Source organism: Gobio gobio (genome assembly GCF_949357685.1).
Source record: "Gobio gobio genome assembly, chromosome: 12".
NCBI lineage: Eukaryota > Metazoa > Chordata > Actinopteri > Cypriniformes > Gobionidae > Gobio > Gobio gobio.
In genome coordinates, this window is record NC_137105.1 from 10344797 (window position 1) to 10359318 (window position 14522).

The 14522-nt window shown below is 39.1% G+C and overlaps 1 protein-coding gene across 1 annotated transcript in view; it reads left to right on the top strand.

Annotated features, from left to right (window-relative positions):
- dcbld1 (discoidin, CUB and LCCL domain containing 1) overlaps nt 1–14522 on the top strand; it is a 44982-nt gene that overhangs the window by 16742 nt on the left and 13718 nt on the right. Inside the window, exons 6-8 of the mRNA XM_079830508.1 lie at nt 2257–2390; nt 6714–6754; nt 12406–12585. Of these exons, the coding sequence (XP_079686634.1) occupies nt 2257–2390; nt 6714–6754; nt 12406–12585 (355 nt within the window). The remainder of the gene's footprint in view (nt 1–2256; nt 2391–6713; nt 6755–12405; nt 12586–14522) is intronic.

Genomic DNA, 14522 nt, shown 5'->3' on the forward strand with positions numbered 1-14522 from the left:
CAATTATGTGATATACAGACCCAGGAATGCGAATTTTAGCAGGCAGCCCAGCCAAAATAACACATATTTTACCCCCCCGGGTAATGATTTTTTTTTCCAGAGAACCCCCAGAGAAAAGCTATAGGGCTTGTTTTTGGCTAGTTTTGAGTAGCAATAGGGCGGGTTTTGTTGTAAAAACTTGGCAACCCTGTCTGCACGCACGCTGGAATAAGTAACGTTAGAAGAAAAAGATGTGTAAACAATCTTTGCCGGTGTTGGAAAAAAAGAATTTAAGGATACACAGAGTACTTACCAACTCGATCATCATTTCTGAGAGAAATAGTAAAGTTGAATGCATATACGAACAAGTTCTCCATTTAGGATTAGAACAAATTCAACCCAATCGCTCTTTGGTGACGTGTATGATTACGTTACTGTTTATCATCTGTCCATCATCATCTAAAGCCCGCCCTGACAATTTCATTGGTCCGAAGAGTTTCGGTTCGGGCATAATTACTCCTCTACGGATCAAGTCCAGACCGAACTGCCCGAGCTCAAATGTTGTGGGCGGGGCTAAGTTCGGCTGGGCATCCAGGCTACCGAAACCCTATTGTAATTGTTAAATTTCCCATGATGCATCATTCTCCATCTAAAACTGATCCGGCAGACCAAACCGTAAGGCGTAGAGACTTGAAACTTTCAGGACTGGTAGTACTCACACCGACTACCAACGTCACCGAGGCACGCCCCGATCGGCCTGATGGGGACGCTACAGTGAGCAAAAGTACAAAATGGCTCATAACTCCTAAAGTGTTAGCCGTGGGCGCAAGTGTCTTATATAGATGGAATCCTTGGCTCAAGACAGACAAAACGCATGCCTTGGATTGGCTCGCTCTTCAGGCGCCAATTTCGAGAAATGTACGTTTTTTTTGAAAAACCTACTTTTGCGAACTACTCGCACATTTTTTCCCTGATCGGAACCAAACCACCGTAGAAATGTTCTTTGGAAAGAGACTTAATAATTCGATTCATGGTCGCCAAGGGGAACCAAAATGTTCCCATCACATAGCAACACACTAAAAACCACCCAGAGCACTGTAGCATTGCGGTAGTGAGTTTTGCATGGGCCAGCACAACTTTTCTGTATCATAAATCAAAGGTAGAGACTGCAGCAGTTAGATAGGGCTGTATTTATGGCCCTGACTGGAGGAGACATGTTCAGGTTAATGAAGCATCTCAGTCTGAATGCAGAGCAGCTGTTTCTGCTGATAACACAATACGTCTTCTGTTACCTCATCACGGTAATGATTTGCAAGTGGCTAATGGGCTCAATGTAAGAACACTGGACCACCTTAGAGACTGCACACTCTTCTCTCAGTCTTCCTCCTATAGTGTGTCATTTTACTCAAGCTTTTTAAAAGCAGCCTTTTTCTTTTTTTAAGTATTGTTGTAATTAATTTGATCTTCAGCTTCAGGATGAAATATGATGAGATAATTGTGTTCTTAAATTGAGCACGGGATGTTTGTGTGTCATATATTTGCAGATAAGCAAGTGAAAAATGACCTATCCGGGATATACTTATTCCGAAATGTCTGCATGCATTGATTAGACATGCGTGTGCTGTCAGGGTCAAAGCTTAATGTCATAACATGATTTAAATCAGAAAACCACAGTGTTGAAAGGTCTTTTATCCCATTATGGCTGTTACCTGACCTAGTCTGTTAAATAAAAGGGACCTTAGAAAGGTTATTCACGCAAAGGCATTTACTGTGACAAAGTACTAGCATTAGCGGCAGCATTTGAGGAATGCTAAGCATTTCCACTGGCTGCTACAATTACTGTAATTGAGCCTCAGAATGAAATTATAAAGCCCTCCTCAGTCAGAAATGTTAAATTAATCTATGTTGTGACTAAAAACATGCATGCTTAATGTTCAATGGCGTTCTGTCTTAATAATTATGAAATGCCAGAGCATATTGAATTGAAATGCCTGTGCTTATAATGGTGTTTTATGGTAGCTGAGACTGTGCTCACAACATCAATGCAGTATTAACCTTGGCAATTAAATGTGTATGTGTGTGTGTGTGTGTTCTATGGATGCACAATGACATATATATTCAATTACAATAAACAAAAAAATATTTAGACTAAATATTAACTTTAAATTTGAATATCAACCACTTCTCAAAATGGCAAAATGCAATAAGTCTTGTTGGCCAATCTCTGTCTATCCCTTCATTATTGTGTCTGAGTGCTGTCTGTTCTTTCCATTTCAGACATCAGTTTTGTGCAAAGCAGCGGTGCATGCTGGGGTCATCATGGACCAGTTTGGAGGACCAATCACAGTGGAGGAGCGCCGAGGGCTCAGTCACTACCCTGCGGTCAGAGCCAATGGCATCCAGTCAAAAGAGTGAGTTACTGCAGTGGTTTCTGTGTTCTTTCTTTATGGCAGAAGCTTGAAGCCTCAGATTTTATCACCAATGCCTGTATGTTCTTAGGTCGGTTAGACATCAGCATGTGGGCTTCCCCACATGAAAAGAATAGAAAAAAATTGATGATAATTTTGACATTTATGCATTTACTATGGGAGTCTATAGTGCAAATGCGCAACTGTTGCTTCATAGACATCCATCTTAAGTGCATTTCTGTCAACATGTTTGCTTGTTGTAAATTTGCCAGGGAAAACGGTTAGATTACAGTTAGAGAAATTGAAATAGTCTTTCTTACAAATTCCCCTGACAAGTCACAACATGTCTTACTCTGGTGCCTCGACTAACGGCCGTGGCTGAATATGACCTTGGTATGTTCTCTAGCCGTACAGCAGTTATTATTAAGTGGTGATTCCTGCCTTCTTTAGCGTGATGGACGTTTTAGGTACTACCTAATGTCAGGGACACTCTGTCTGGACTGCTGGTCTTTCACAGATTTGTCACCTGGGAATTGGGGGGCAGGTTGAGAAAGAAATCGAGATTGTCTCTCGTTATAGTCTCTGAGGAGTGTTTGAAGTGTCCTTTGAGGAGTGATTTATTAAGAGGACAACGGGCAGCTCTCTAGAGCCAGAGATACTTCCTATGATCCATTTGAAACCTGAACGGAAAAAATCCTCGCTTTCCAGATAGTTATTTTTCTTTTTTTTTGCTCTTTCTGACTGGTTAGGCACTTTTATTAATAGGAAAAGTAGATGTGTGAAAACAGGAAAATTATGAGCAGAAGAGGAAGAAAAGGGGAATCAGGAAATGATGCAGGTCAGACTCAAACTGGTGTCAGCTAAATGACCAGTACGGTTTAATATGCCATTGCTCCCTAAAAGCAAGCTAAAAGTATCTAACAGCAGTCTTTGTAATAGTAAATTCACTCGTGGCAATGTTTAGGAACTTTTTGATACTTCAAATTATTTTTGTAATGTTATGCGGTTACTGCTATGTGGTTTCTTGGGTGTTTTCTAAGGTGTTACAATGCGGTTACTGGGTGTTCTGAATGGATTAGTTTTTTTCCCACGTCTGGCGTATTCAATTGTTTTCAATGGGAGCACCGCTGAGCACTCTGCGTTTTTTACCGGTCGCCGAGAGTTGAAGAATGTTCAACTTTGAATAAAACGCAGCACTCATCACTGTCACTTTTCATCCAGCCGTCCAATCACAGTGAAGGAGGGGCGGGACAAATACAACACCGACCAACCACCACATTCTGCGTGTACAACGTCAACAGATGAAAACAAGCAGTATATTTAACAGAACAAAATAATTTAAAACAAGAGGCAGAGCAAATAATTTACATTGTATCAGCATTCTTATATAAAATCAATACAGAAACAAACTATCTGTGAAATGAAATACTAGTAACACTTCCGTGGATATTCCGTATCATAACAAGCAAAGAGTCTCAACTGAAAAAAAACCCCTGCTGTGCTGTCAAAATGCTCTCAAGCGCCAACAGCGAGGCATTTTCAGCAGAGCGCCTAGCATTTTCAGCTGCCTAAAAACGCTTTGGTGGACACGTGGTCTTACTGTACTGTTGTTAGGGTGTTCTGGGTGTTACAATGCGGTTACTGGGTGTTCTAAATGGATTTAGAGTATTGTAATATTTTTGCAGCAGTGCTTTAACTTACTGTACGGTTACTGAGTGTTCTGAATGGATTAGTGCTATTGCTATGCTGTTTCTAGGGTGTTCTGAGCGTTTTTCAGTGTGTTGCTAACTATGCAGTTTCTAGGGTGCTCTGGGTGTTTAGTAGGGAGTTGCTAGGGGGTTACTGGGTGTTTTGAATGGATTTAGTGCGTTGCAGTGGTTAGGGTGTTTTGGATGTAGGCTTATGTAAACATTTTTTGCAAAATTTTATTAAAGGGGTGGTTTTATGATTTCACATTTTAAAGTTTAGTTAGTGTGTATTGTTGCTGTTTGAGCATAAACAATATCTGCAAAGTTACGACGCTTAAAGTTCAATGCAAATGGGGATATTTTCTTTTAAAGAACCTTGCTTTTTAAGGACTACAACAAACAGCTCGTTGGGACTACACAAGCTTCCTCCCTGGTTAGTGACATCACTAACCCTGAAATGTACATAAACCCCACCCCGAGAAAATGCAACAAAAGGGTGTGGAGGCCATGTTGAGAATTTATAGAGAGTGCTAATGTGTCGTCATCATGACGTATTCCCAGTGGTGAACGCAAAGCATTTTGGGAATCCGTGGCACAAACGGACGCCAGACTTCTTTGCATGGAGGGAAGAACGCAGTGTTCAAGATGCCGTCTACCTGCCGTATTATAAATTGCAATAGTCATTCTCACGATAGAAGTGGCATAAAGCTTAAGAACTGGATATCCTTGTATCGTTTTCCAGAGTGGAAAAATAATAGTACAAGCCATGTTTCAGAGGTGACAAAAAGGCGTCGAATGGCGGAGTATGTTTTTATGTTTCCACTGTTCGATTGCGCCCGCAGTTTACACTCACACTCACACTCACACTCACACTCACACTCACACACACACACACACACACACTGGTTTGTTGAATTCTGACTGCACGCAGATAGATGACAGTGAGCGTGGAGTGTGGTGCCTAAAACTTTAGCATACCTCTGAACGGACAACAGTTTTCTGCCCCACTTTTACAATCTCCAGGTCCTATATATATATATGGGTGCTGGAAGTTGGGCAACAGTTTGACGTCCCTTGACCTTTCCTTTATTTTCACATCATGTCTTTGCATTAGGATTTAGTTTACGGTGATATGCTCCGACGTTGTTTTCTTTAGCCCGCTGCATTTTGTAGGATTATATTCTGTTTTTCTCTCTAATTTTGAATTATTTTCATGCCAGAACACTAGCCTGCTATGCCAGGCCATGTAAACGGGCCAAACATACCCATAATTCTTTGCGTTCTGATGACGTTGCCGCCCAGTTGGTCACATGTCTTAGCGATCTCTATAGACTGTCATGACAGAATATGCTAATCAATGACTTGAAGATAGTTAACTCCACATCAGTTACATAAATTAATCAACTAACCATTCAGAAATGTCCCGTCTCATTCTACATGTTGTCACTTCTTGAGACTCTCCATCATTGTCCGACTCCGGTTTGAACATAAAAGTCTGAACAGTTTCATTGCCTGTCTGCAGGAGGTAATTAGAGCTGCTAACTGGAGCTCTTGAAGCTCCGCCCCGTGAGCAGCAGCTCATTTGCATTTAAAGGAAAATTGCACGTTTTTGCTCACCCTCAAAAACTGACCATTTTAACATGCTAAAACCTTTGTGCTAAAACTTCACATACACACGTTGGGGACATCAGAGACATATTTTACATCTTGTAAAAAGGGGCAATCAACCACCTCTTTAATTATAAATATTATTATTTTTCATTTTATTTAAACTGAACTATGAGAAATGGTAATAGTGTTGCTTTTATTAGTAAGCACTACAAAAAAAAAACCTAAAGATGCATATGCAGCTGGTGAAGTTGCACAGGTGGATTCCCCATTCATTTGTCAAACTAAATCCATCAGCACTCTAAAGAGATTATGTTGATGATGTCACAGGTTTCAGGGTCCACTTTAACCTAACTGAATAACAACGATCAATAGCAGTTCCTGTAATTACATTGCTAGGGTTTTGATCTCAGGCTTTCTTTGTTGTATTGCGTGCGCTTATTAAATAGTTATTTCAATCTGGAGACTCTGATCAGCACTTGATTCATTTTGCCGTTGATTTTATTAGATTATATTTCTGTCACCAGCAGTTTATTGCTTGCATTTCCAGGCTTCAGACTTTTTTTTGTTGTTGTTGTTGGCACACCGTCCACTATATATCCTATTTCAGTTTGTTCACGCTGTCGTAAACCACACTTTGTACCCTGAACTCTGAGACGGTTGGCTCAACTGCCATAAAAGTAATGAAAAAGTAATCACATCCAGGAAGCCTGTGAAAATGACAGGTTTTTGAGTAAGGGTTGACAGAGATGCAATTTCCCAGCCTGTTCCCCTCTAATTACCACCACACTACTCTTTTCACCATCCCAGCTGTACCCCATTCCTCCTGTCAGAGGGGGAGATGCGGGATGCAGTGAGGGAGATCATCTGAATTTGGCAACACAACAGGGTTGACAATGGGAATCTCCCTTTTGGCCTCTGTAGGCGTTACTTTCACATGACAGTTCTTTAATTAATCACTGTAATGATGATCTTTTGTGTCTCAAACGCTCAGTGCTCACTGATATCTTTGTTTTTCCATGTCTTTCAGTGGCTCGTTGTCTGAAACCCTCTTCACGTTTGTGACAAACGGTAAGCACTTTTGTTTTATGGTTCAATGGTGATGTGAACGGAGTCCACATATTGGTGTGGGATTAATCCTATTATTTCCTGGACCGTGGTGACATTGATTGGTTTTCGCCACCTGCTGTTATTCCTGCTGCCGCTGTGTGTTACAGTTTTGTTTGACTGGTATATTTGCACCTCTGCAAAAAAGGAAGTAGCTTAATCACCTTGTGGCAGCCTAACAGGTTTTTTGGATATAGGGAGCCCTGTTTGCACTGCCAGGGTGAATGGAAGGCGTGGGAACATCTTATCACCCGAGTTTGTTTTTCTCTGGATGTTTGAGTCCGGCACAGACCGGTTGTCATTTACCTGTGCGGACGCGCTGATGAATCAAATTCACACGCCGGATGCCAAACATATGCATGTGCCAACACTTGCTCCAAATGTTAGCTTTCCACAATTGTGCGGAGTGTTGAATCCTGAATGGCTTGCAAATTGCTGAATTGCAGTAGCAAATAAAAAAAAATCTGAATTTGAGAAAATAAAATAAAATAGGATTTTTAATTGATAACTTTTTTGGTATTTAATTTATATTTATTTCATAATATTTATAAATTAATTTCCTTTTTTTTGTAATGAAAGAACGCTTCATTTTCCGTCAGAATCCATGATTCTCGTTATTAGACTGTTTTCTTAGACTGCACGGTGTATTAAAACCATTTAAAAAAAATAAATAAGAAAATTTAGTAAAGTCATCATTAACCCTTAAAGACCTAGAACATTTTTGGAACGCCTGACTTGCCTCTACTTTTCTTTTTTTTTCTCACCCATTCTAGTATTTAGCATCAAGTGTCATATATCATTTTAAAAAGGAGAACATGAAGTTTCCATCTAGCTCATTTGAAGTCCCAATTTTACATTTATTTTGTCTGAGAATGGATTAAATTAATAGAATTTTAAGAAAAACGGCAGCAAAAATGTGGTGTTTTTACTGTGAACTCAAACAGAACTTCATGAAGTTTGGATTTTGTCCTTTAGAAAGTTAGACTTTGTTGTTTTAGACTTTCAGATTAAATTTTGTCGACATGTAACAATCCCCCAGCAAGTTATAACCATTTATTATAATATTAGTCTTATTAGTCTAGGCGTTTTTGAGTGAAAACAGGTGTATTTTATTTACTGACAATGTAGATGTGTCCAAAAAAGTTCAGGGAGTAAAGTAAATAGAAAGATTGTTATATAATAACAGAAAACTGAAACTGTGTAAAACAAAAACTACATACAAATAGAGAAATATGCTACTACTACTAATACCAATGATCAACATTCGTTTCTGTTTGGCTCAGGGGAACAACCCACATGCGTTTCCTTGACGAATCAATGCTGTAGATTTTGATGACGTCTCCACGCTCACCACATGTTATTAAACATCTTAGAACGATAGTTATTTTTAGCCGCGGACGGCTGTCTAGGTCTTTAAGGGTTAAAATAATCCATGTGACTCCAGTGGGTTAACCTTGATTTTATGAAGCGACACCAGTTCTTTGTTTACATAAAAACACATAATTTATCCCTTTATTTACAAAAAATTTATCTCCAGCGCGTTCACAAGAGCACCACGACGCATAGGTGTCATGTTAACAAACAGACGTTGTTGAGTGAACTAAATATGTTTAAAAAAAAAAAAAAGTGTTCTTCAGAATTAGTTAACGGGGTCCTGAACTGGCTTTTTTGTTTTTTTATACTGTTGTCTGAGGTCAACTTATGACGTTCGCAGGGTTTTTATATTCAAAAACATCATAATGAATAAGTAATAGGCTATTTTCTACCCTGGTTTTGAGCCTCTCTCCTGGAACGCTCTGTTTTTATGGGCGTACCGCAATGAAGACTTGGAGGTAAACACCCACTGCTATGATTGGGTCATAGTTTTGCATAATAAGGAGTTTCGGCTCACCCGTCAGTATCCGCCCACAGGGCTCGAAAATGTCTTTTATCAGCTAAACACAATTATTTATCTCTCATCCAACCCGCAATTAATATGAATGTAATTTTTTTATTACTTGGCCTGTCCGATCGGTGGATATATCCGCGAACCGCTCATCACTAACACACACACACACAAGCCAAGCATGTGCATCAGCAAAACTTCACTGCAGACAAATCAGCATGTTCAAAACTTCCACAACATAATCAGTAGATAATGCAAATCCAGTCTCGACCTGTGTCTTGTTTACAAATGATTCCGCGGTGAAATGAAACGGACAAACGTGCAATGTCTTGCGCACGTGAGCTGGAACTTCATTAAAAATATAGTTAAACCACACATTCCTAATATTAGAATCCGGAGGGAGCTTATGCAGCGACTGTGTTCTTCCACAACCAGGCACTGTGCAATATTTTGCTATCTTCGGCATGTTTATTGCTCGATCCGTTTAGCTCCACGAGCCGGTGGGCGGCTTGAGGCGGCGTTTCACCACACTCAGACGTCAAGGGTTGGCATATTCTGAGATCGAGGGTTTGCTGCGCTTGGTGTCACTAAAAGCTTTTTTTTTTACTAACAAGGAAGTTTTCAGCTTAGGATATTCTTATATCACGATTAACTTTTATATATCAAAGGCTGAATGAAAAGTTGATCTCTCAATTCATGACCCTTTTAAAGGTCCTGTTCTTCGTGATCCCATTTTTCAAACTTTAGTTAGTGTGTAATGTTGCTGTTAGAGCATTTATAATACCTGTAAAATGATAAAGCTCAAAGTTCAATGCCAAGCGAGATATTTTATTTAACAGAATTTCCCTTTCAAAGCCTACAGCGAACGGCTGGTTAGGACTACATCCTGGTATTTCCTGCTTTAATTACGTCAGTAGAGCAGTAGAACAGACTAACCTCCGCCCACAAGAACGCACGAAAAAGGGGGCGTGGTCTTGTTGCTCCTGCGTGGAGAAGAGGAAGTGTTGCGTTCGGTTGCGTTCGTATAGTTTGTTTGTTGCCATGTCGTCGAGACGCTGTTATTTTCATCCCGGAGTTAAATCACCTTTGTTTGGCTTTCCCAGGGACGCTGTACTTAGAGATCATTGAGATCATGCATCCCCGTTATGGTAAGAGGCGTGACCTTTCCGGTAACGTGCGCTCTGCGTGGCTAAGCTGCTGTCGAATCACAACACGGGAACCGCTGGCACAATCAGAACTCGTTACGTGTTTCTGAAGGAGGGACTTCATAGAACAGGGAAATCTTTCAAGCCGTTTTGAGGACAGTGAAAACAGCGGTATACAGATAAGTAAATTGTGTGAAAAATACTATGTTTTTTTACACGCGAAACATGAACACATGTTATATTGCACACTGTAAACACAATCAAAGCTTCAAAAAAACACGAAAAACGGGACCTTTAAAAATTACTCCTTGGACTAATGAAATTCCACTGTTGTGTGACTGTTTAATGTCTGAATTTCAGTCGATTCAAAATCATCTGCCTGTGGGGTGCTACTCTTTCAATTCTAAATTGTAATTAAAAGGTTTGTCAAGTCCATTAACCTTCTCTCATTACTACTTTGGCTATACAAGTGCACTACACTATTTCGTACTGACAACCTGTATACATTGACTGGTTACTGTTTGCTTTAGATACACACACAAGCTTTATTCAGTTGTTATTATAGATTTATGGAAGTACCTTTTCTGATCGACGTGAACCTAATCTCTTCTGGTCAGAAGTGGACCTGTGTTCAGAATGCATTGTTGATGTATTGCACGAGTTCCTGATGACAGGATTTGATGGATGCCAATTGATTCCCATTAATCCAATTAGCTTAAAGCACAGCCGTTAACCCAGCAACGACTGCTACCATCAAGTGAGCACTCTATCCTTACCAACCCCCTAGCTAGATGCTAACACTCACAAACGGTATTTTTACAAGGGAGCTGAGGTATCAAGATGCATTTTTATGATGTTATACATCTTACTAAATACTCACATGTGTACAGTGAAGTCCCCTGCCAGGGGCCAGTTGCATAAACTAAGCCATTATGTTAAGACAGTGTCTTAAGATCTAGTATGAGCCACTAGCAGTTAGGCAAGTGGCATTCAGTCTTACTTTTCGTATCAAATTAGGCCAGTCTATGTTTTTATGTAACTGATTAAAAAAAATTATAAACAGTCTTAAAGAAAAAAATGTATGTCTACCTTGTAAGACTAGTCTTAACGGTTTATGCAACATGATACTATGTTGAAATTCTGAGATTGAAAATTCCGTTTTAGAACCGTTTTAGAATTTCGAAATTCAAGCAAAGAAACATTATGATGTGAAATGAAGAAATTATTACATTTCCTCGCTATTTCTAGGTGATAATAAAAAATAACTAAAACGTTTGAAAAGAATAACCGAAGCTTTTTCTCTAGTGCTCATAGACTTTTGGACCTCACTGTACTTATAATGAGTATGCAGAAACTTCAATCGGAGGATCTTTTCCGACCTCCTGCTGAGATTCTCCTTGTCTTCTTCCTGAGTTTCCTCTGGCCACATATGCTAAATGTGTGGAATGTGATAGTGTTAGCTAAATCGGGGCTAAGCAACAGGATGTATTGGCCCTGTTTTTCTCTCTTTAAAGGAAGTGGGAGCTTTCCCCCCTCTTTTATTGTAATATTGTTGTGTTCATAGCACATGCGTCTCCATTTAATTGTACACATGGTGGGTATTTTAAGAGCCCAGGGCTTCCTGTTGAGTCAATGTACACGTAACTGAGTTTTTGCTCTACATGTGTGTTTTATTATGTCAAAAGCAAGCACTAGACACAACTAGAACTAACATTACTCTTTTAATGTTCCATTTTTTTAATTAAAAGTTTTGATTTGGAATTAATGAATGTTTCCATCACCAAGATATCTGACACTTACACTACCATTCAAAAGTTTGGGGTTGGTACAGTTTTTTTTTTTTATGGTTTTGAAAAAAAGTCAGTTAAGCTCGCCCTTTAAAATATAATTTATTCCTGTGACGCAAAGCTGCATTTTCAGCATCATTACTCCAGTCTTCAGTGTCACATGATTCTTCAGAAATCATTCTAATATGCTGATTTGCTGCTCAGAACCATTTATCATTATTGTCAATGCTGAAAAGAGTTTCTGGAAACTGTAATGCATCATTTTTTCAAGTTTCTTTGATGTATGAATCAAACAGCATTTATTGGTAACGCTTTACAATAAGGTTTCATTTGTTAACATTAATGTATTAACTAAAATGAACTAACAATTAACAAAAACTGTTACAGTATATATTCATCTTTGTTAATGTTCATAAAAATACAGTTGTTTGTTCGTGTTAGTTAAAAGTGCATTAACTAATGTTAACAAAACCTTTGCTTTTAATAATGTATTAGTAGTACATGTTGAAATTAACATTACCAACAATTAATAAATGCTGTAGAAGTATTGTTAATTCTCAGTTTGTTAAAGTAGTTAACTAATGAAACTTTATTGTAAAGTTTTACCCATTTATTTGAACAGCATATGAAATAGAAAATGTTTGTGACATTAGAAATGTCTTTACTGACACTTTTGATCAATTTTATGCATCCTTGATTAATCAAAAACAAAGAAATCTTAGACCCCAAACTTCTGAAAAGTAGTGTAAAAGCTTCATTTTAAATGTGTTCTTGACTACAGTGCTCTCTTCCCTACAGATTGCAGCCAACAGACTGTTCTTCATCCAGTGGGCACAACTACAAGCTTGTCATCACACAAGATCTCCTCTGATGGGTCTGAAGTCGACTGGTACCCTAACAGCACCCAACGGGGTATCTCTGATGACTTCAACTATAAGTGGCTACAGATTGATCTTGGAGAAAAGAGGAGGATCACAGGTAATACTTGTAGCATCTGATCTCATTTACATACATGTGTGTATATATATATATATATATATTTCCAGATTTATCTATGGGTCACCTGACTGTGCCAGTTTCCGCTTTGAATGGATTCACATCATACAAGAAAACCAAATCTGCACATTACCTCAATGTGCAGATTTGGTTTTCTTGTATGATGTGAATCCCATTCTAATGCACATAGTTGAATAGTTTTTCTGTACTTCAGAGAGAAATACAATGGTATAATGCTAAGTTCATTCTCAAGGTCTAACAAACCATTAATATAAAAGCATTAATGTGAAATTGATATTAACGTATTGAAATTGTATGACATGGAAAAAATATTGTGAACTTTTTGGCCATATCAACCAGCCCTACCGGAAAAACACCTGAATGGTGGAGAAAGAGTTAAGAGTTCAATGAGGATGTGAGCACATTTTACAAGTAGGAATCTCATAATTTCCATAATTCCAGCATGTCGTGAACACACCTTCAGATCCCAACACACACAAACATGGCCGAAAGACCCAAGGTTTCCAGAGGGTGTTAAGTAGGGTAATTATCCACACAAAAGGTCTTTCTCGTGATCGGCTCTGGAGTGCCGAGGAGCATTACACACCCGGAGCACATGAGCGCCCCCCCCACCCCCGGCAACTAACTGCTATCTGCATCTTTTGAGCAGTTCCTGGTATTGCATAAAAGCACAGAAAGGCCCTCTCTGTGTCCATTCATCACACATACAAACCCTCTTACAAAAGCACATTTAAATTTAGGAACACGCCGGACATGCGTTTATTTTGAGCATGACTGTTTGTAGAAAGCACAACCGAGTTAATTTCATACAGCTCAAGGAGCGAGAAGAGAATGCTCACTTTGTCTCCTGTAAGGAATCTGTGCTTTTGGACATGATGACCCTGAGTGAATCCGGCCCGTCTCAAAGAGGAAGCACTGTTATCATTGTGGCGATGGCGTACATTTGTGGGGCTAAATAAAACTAGAGAAAAAGCATCTCTTTATCTGCGGGGTCACCGCTCTGCATTCACACGATGCTTTCTAAGAGAGCTTTTGTCAACAAGCATGAAAAATGCATGTTTATTTTTCCTCAACCCCCCTCCCCCCATCTCTGTAGAGAGTATAAAAGCAATGAGCCACAAAAAGCCATTTTACCACGGTTAAGGGGAGCTATTAGGACCACCCTTAAACATGGTAAAACCACTGTAATGTAAGGTATAGTTCAAACGTTTGGTGTTAGTAAGTTTCTTTTTCTTTTGAAAGAAATTACTTTTATTCAGAAAGGATGAATTGATCAAAATATTTTTTTTAAATGTAACAAAAGTATTTCGATTTCATATAAATGCTGTTCTTTTAAACGTTCTTCATTAGAGTCCCGAAAAAATATATCACGAGTATATGATATTAATGAGAAATGTTTCTTGAGCACCAAATCAACACATTAAGGCTGATTTATACTTCTGCGTCAGGCCTACGGCATATCCTCTACGCCGCAAGTTACGCGTTGGTTTTCATTTATACTTCTGCGTTGTTGTCCGCGTCAATGTGCAATTACACATGGGCCGTCTCCACCGGTATGTTGATGGTGTAACCCACAGTATCAAGGCAAAAGCCGAAGAAGAAGCAGCTTGTTTGTGTACATTGTCGGAGTAGCAGCAGATAGCGATAGCGACTTGTCTAATACAAATATCTATTCGTATCTAATACAAATTAAGCATCCCTAGTTGATTAGTAGAGGTAAATAAGAGGCGATCTGGCACTGGAATGCGTTTTTGAAATCATGCAGAGCTCGTGGCGCTGTTTTCAGTATCAGTGGCTTGTGCACAGATAAGCGATTCAATGTTGCGGAGACTATTCATTCCGTTGAATTCACAAAACGAAATGTACCCAAATGTGTCCCTGTTCTTGATATACAATCA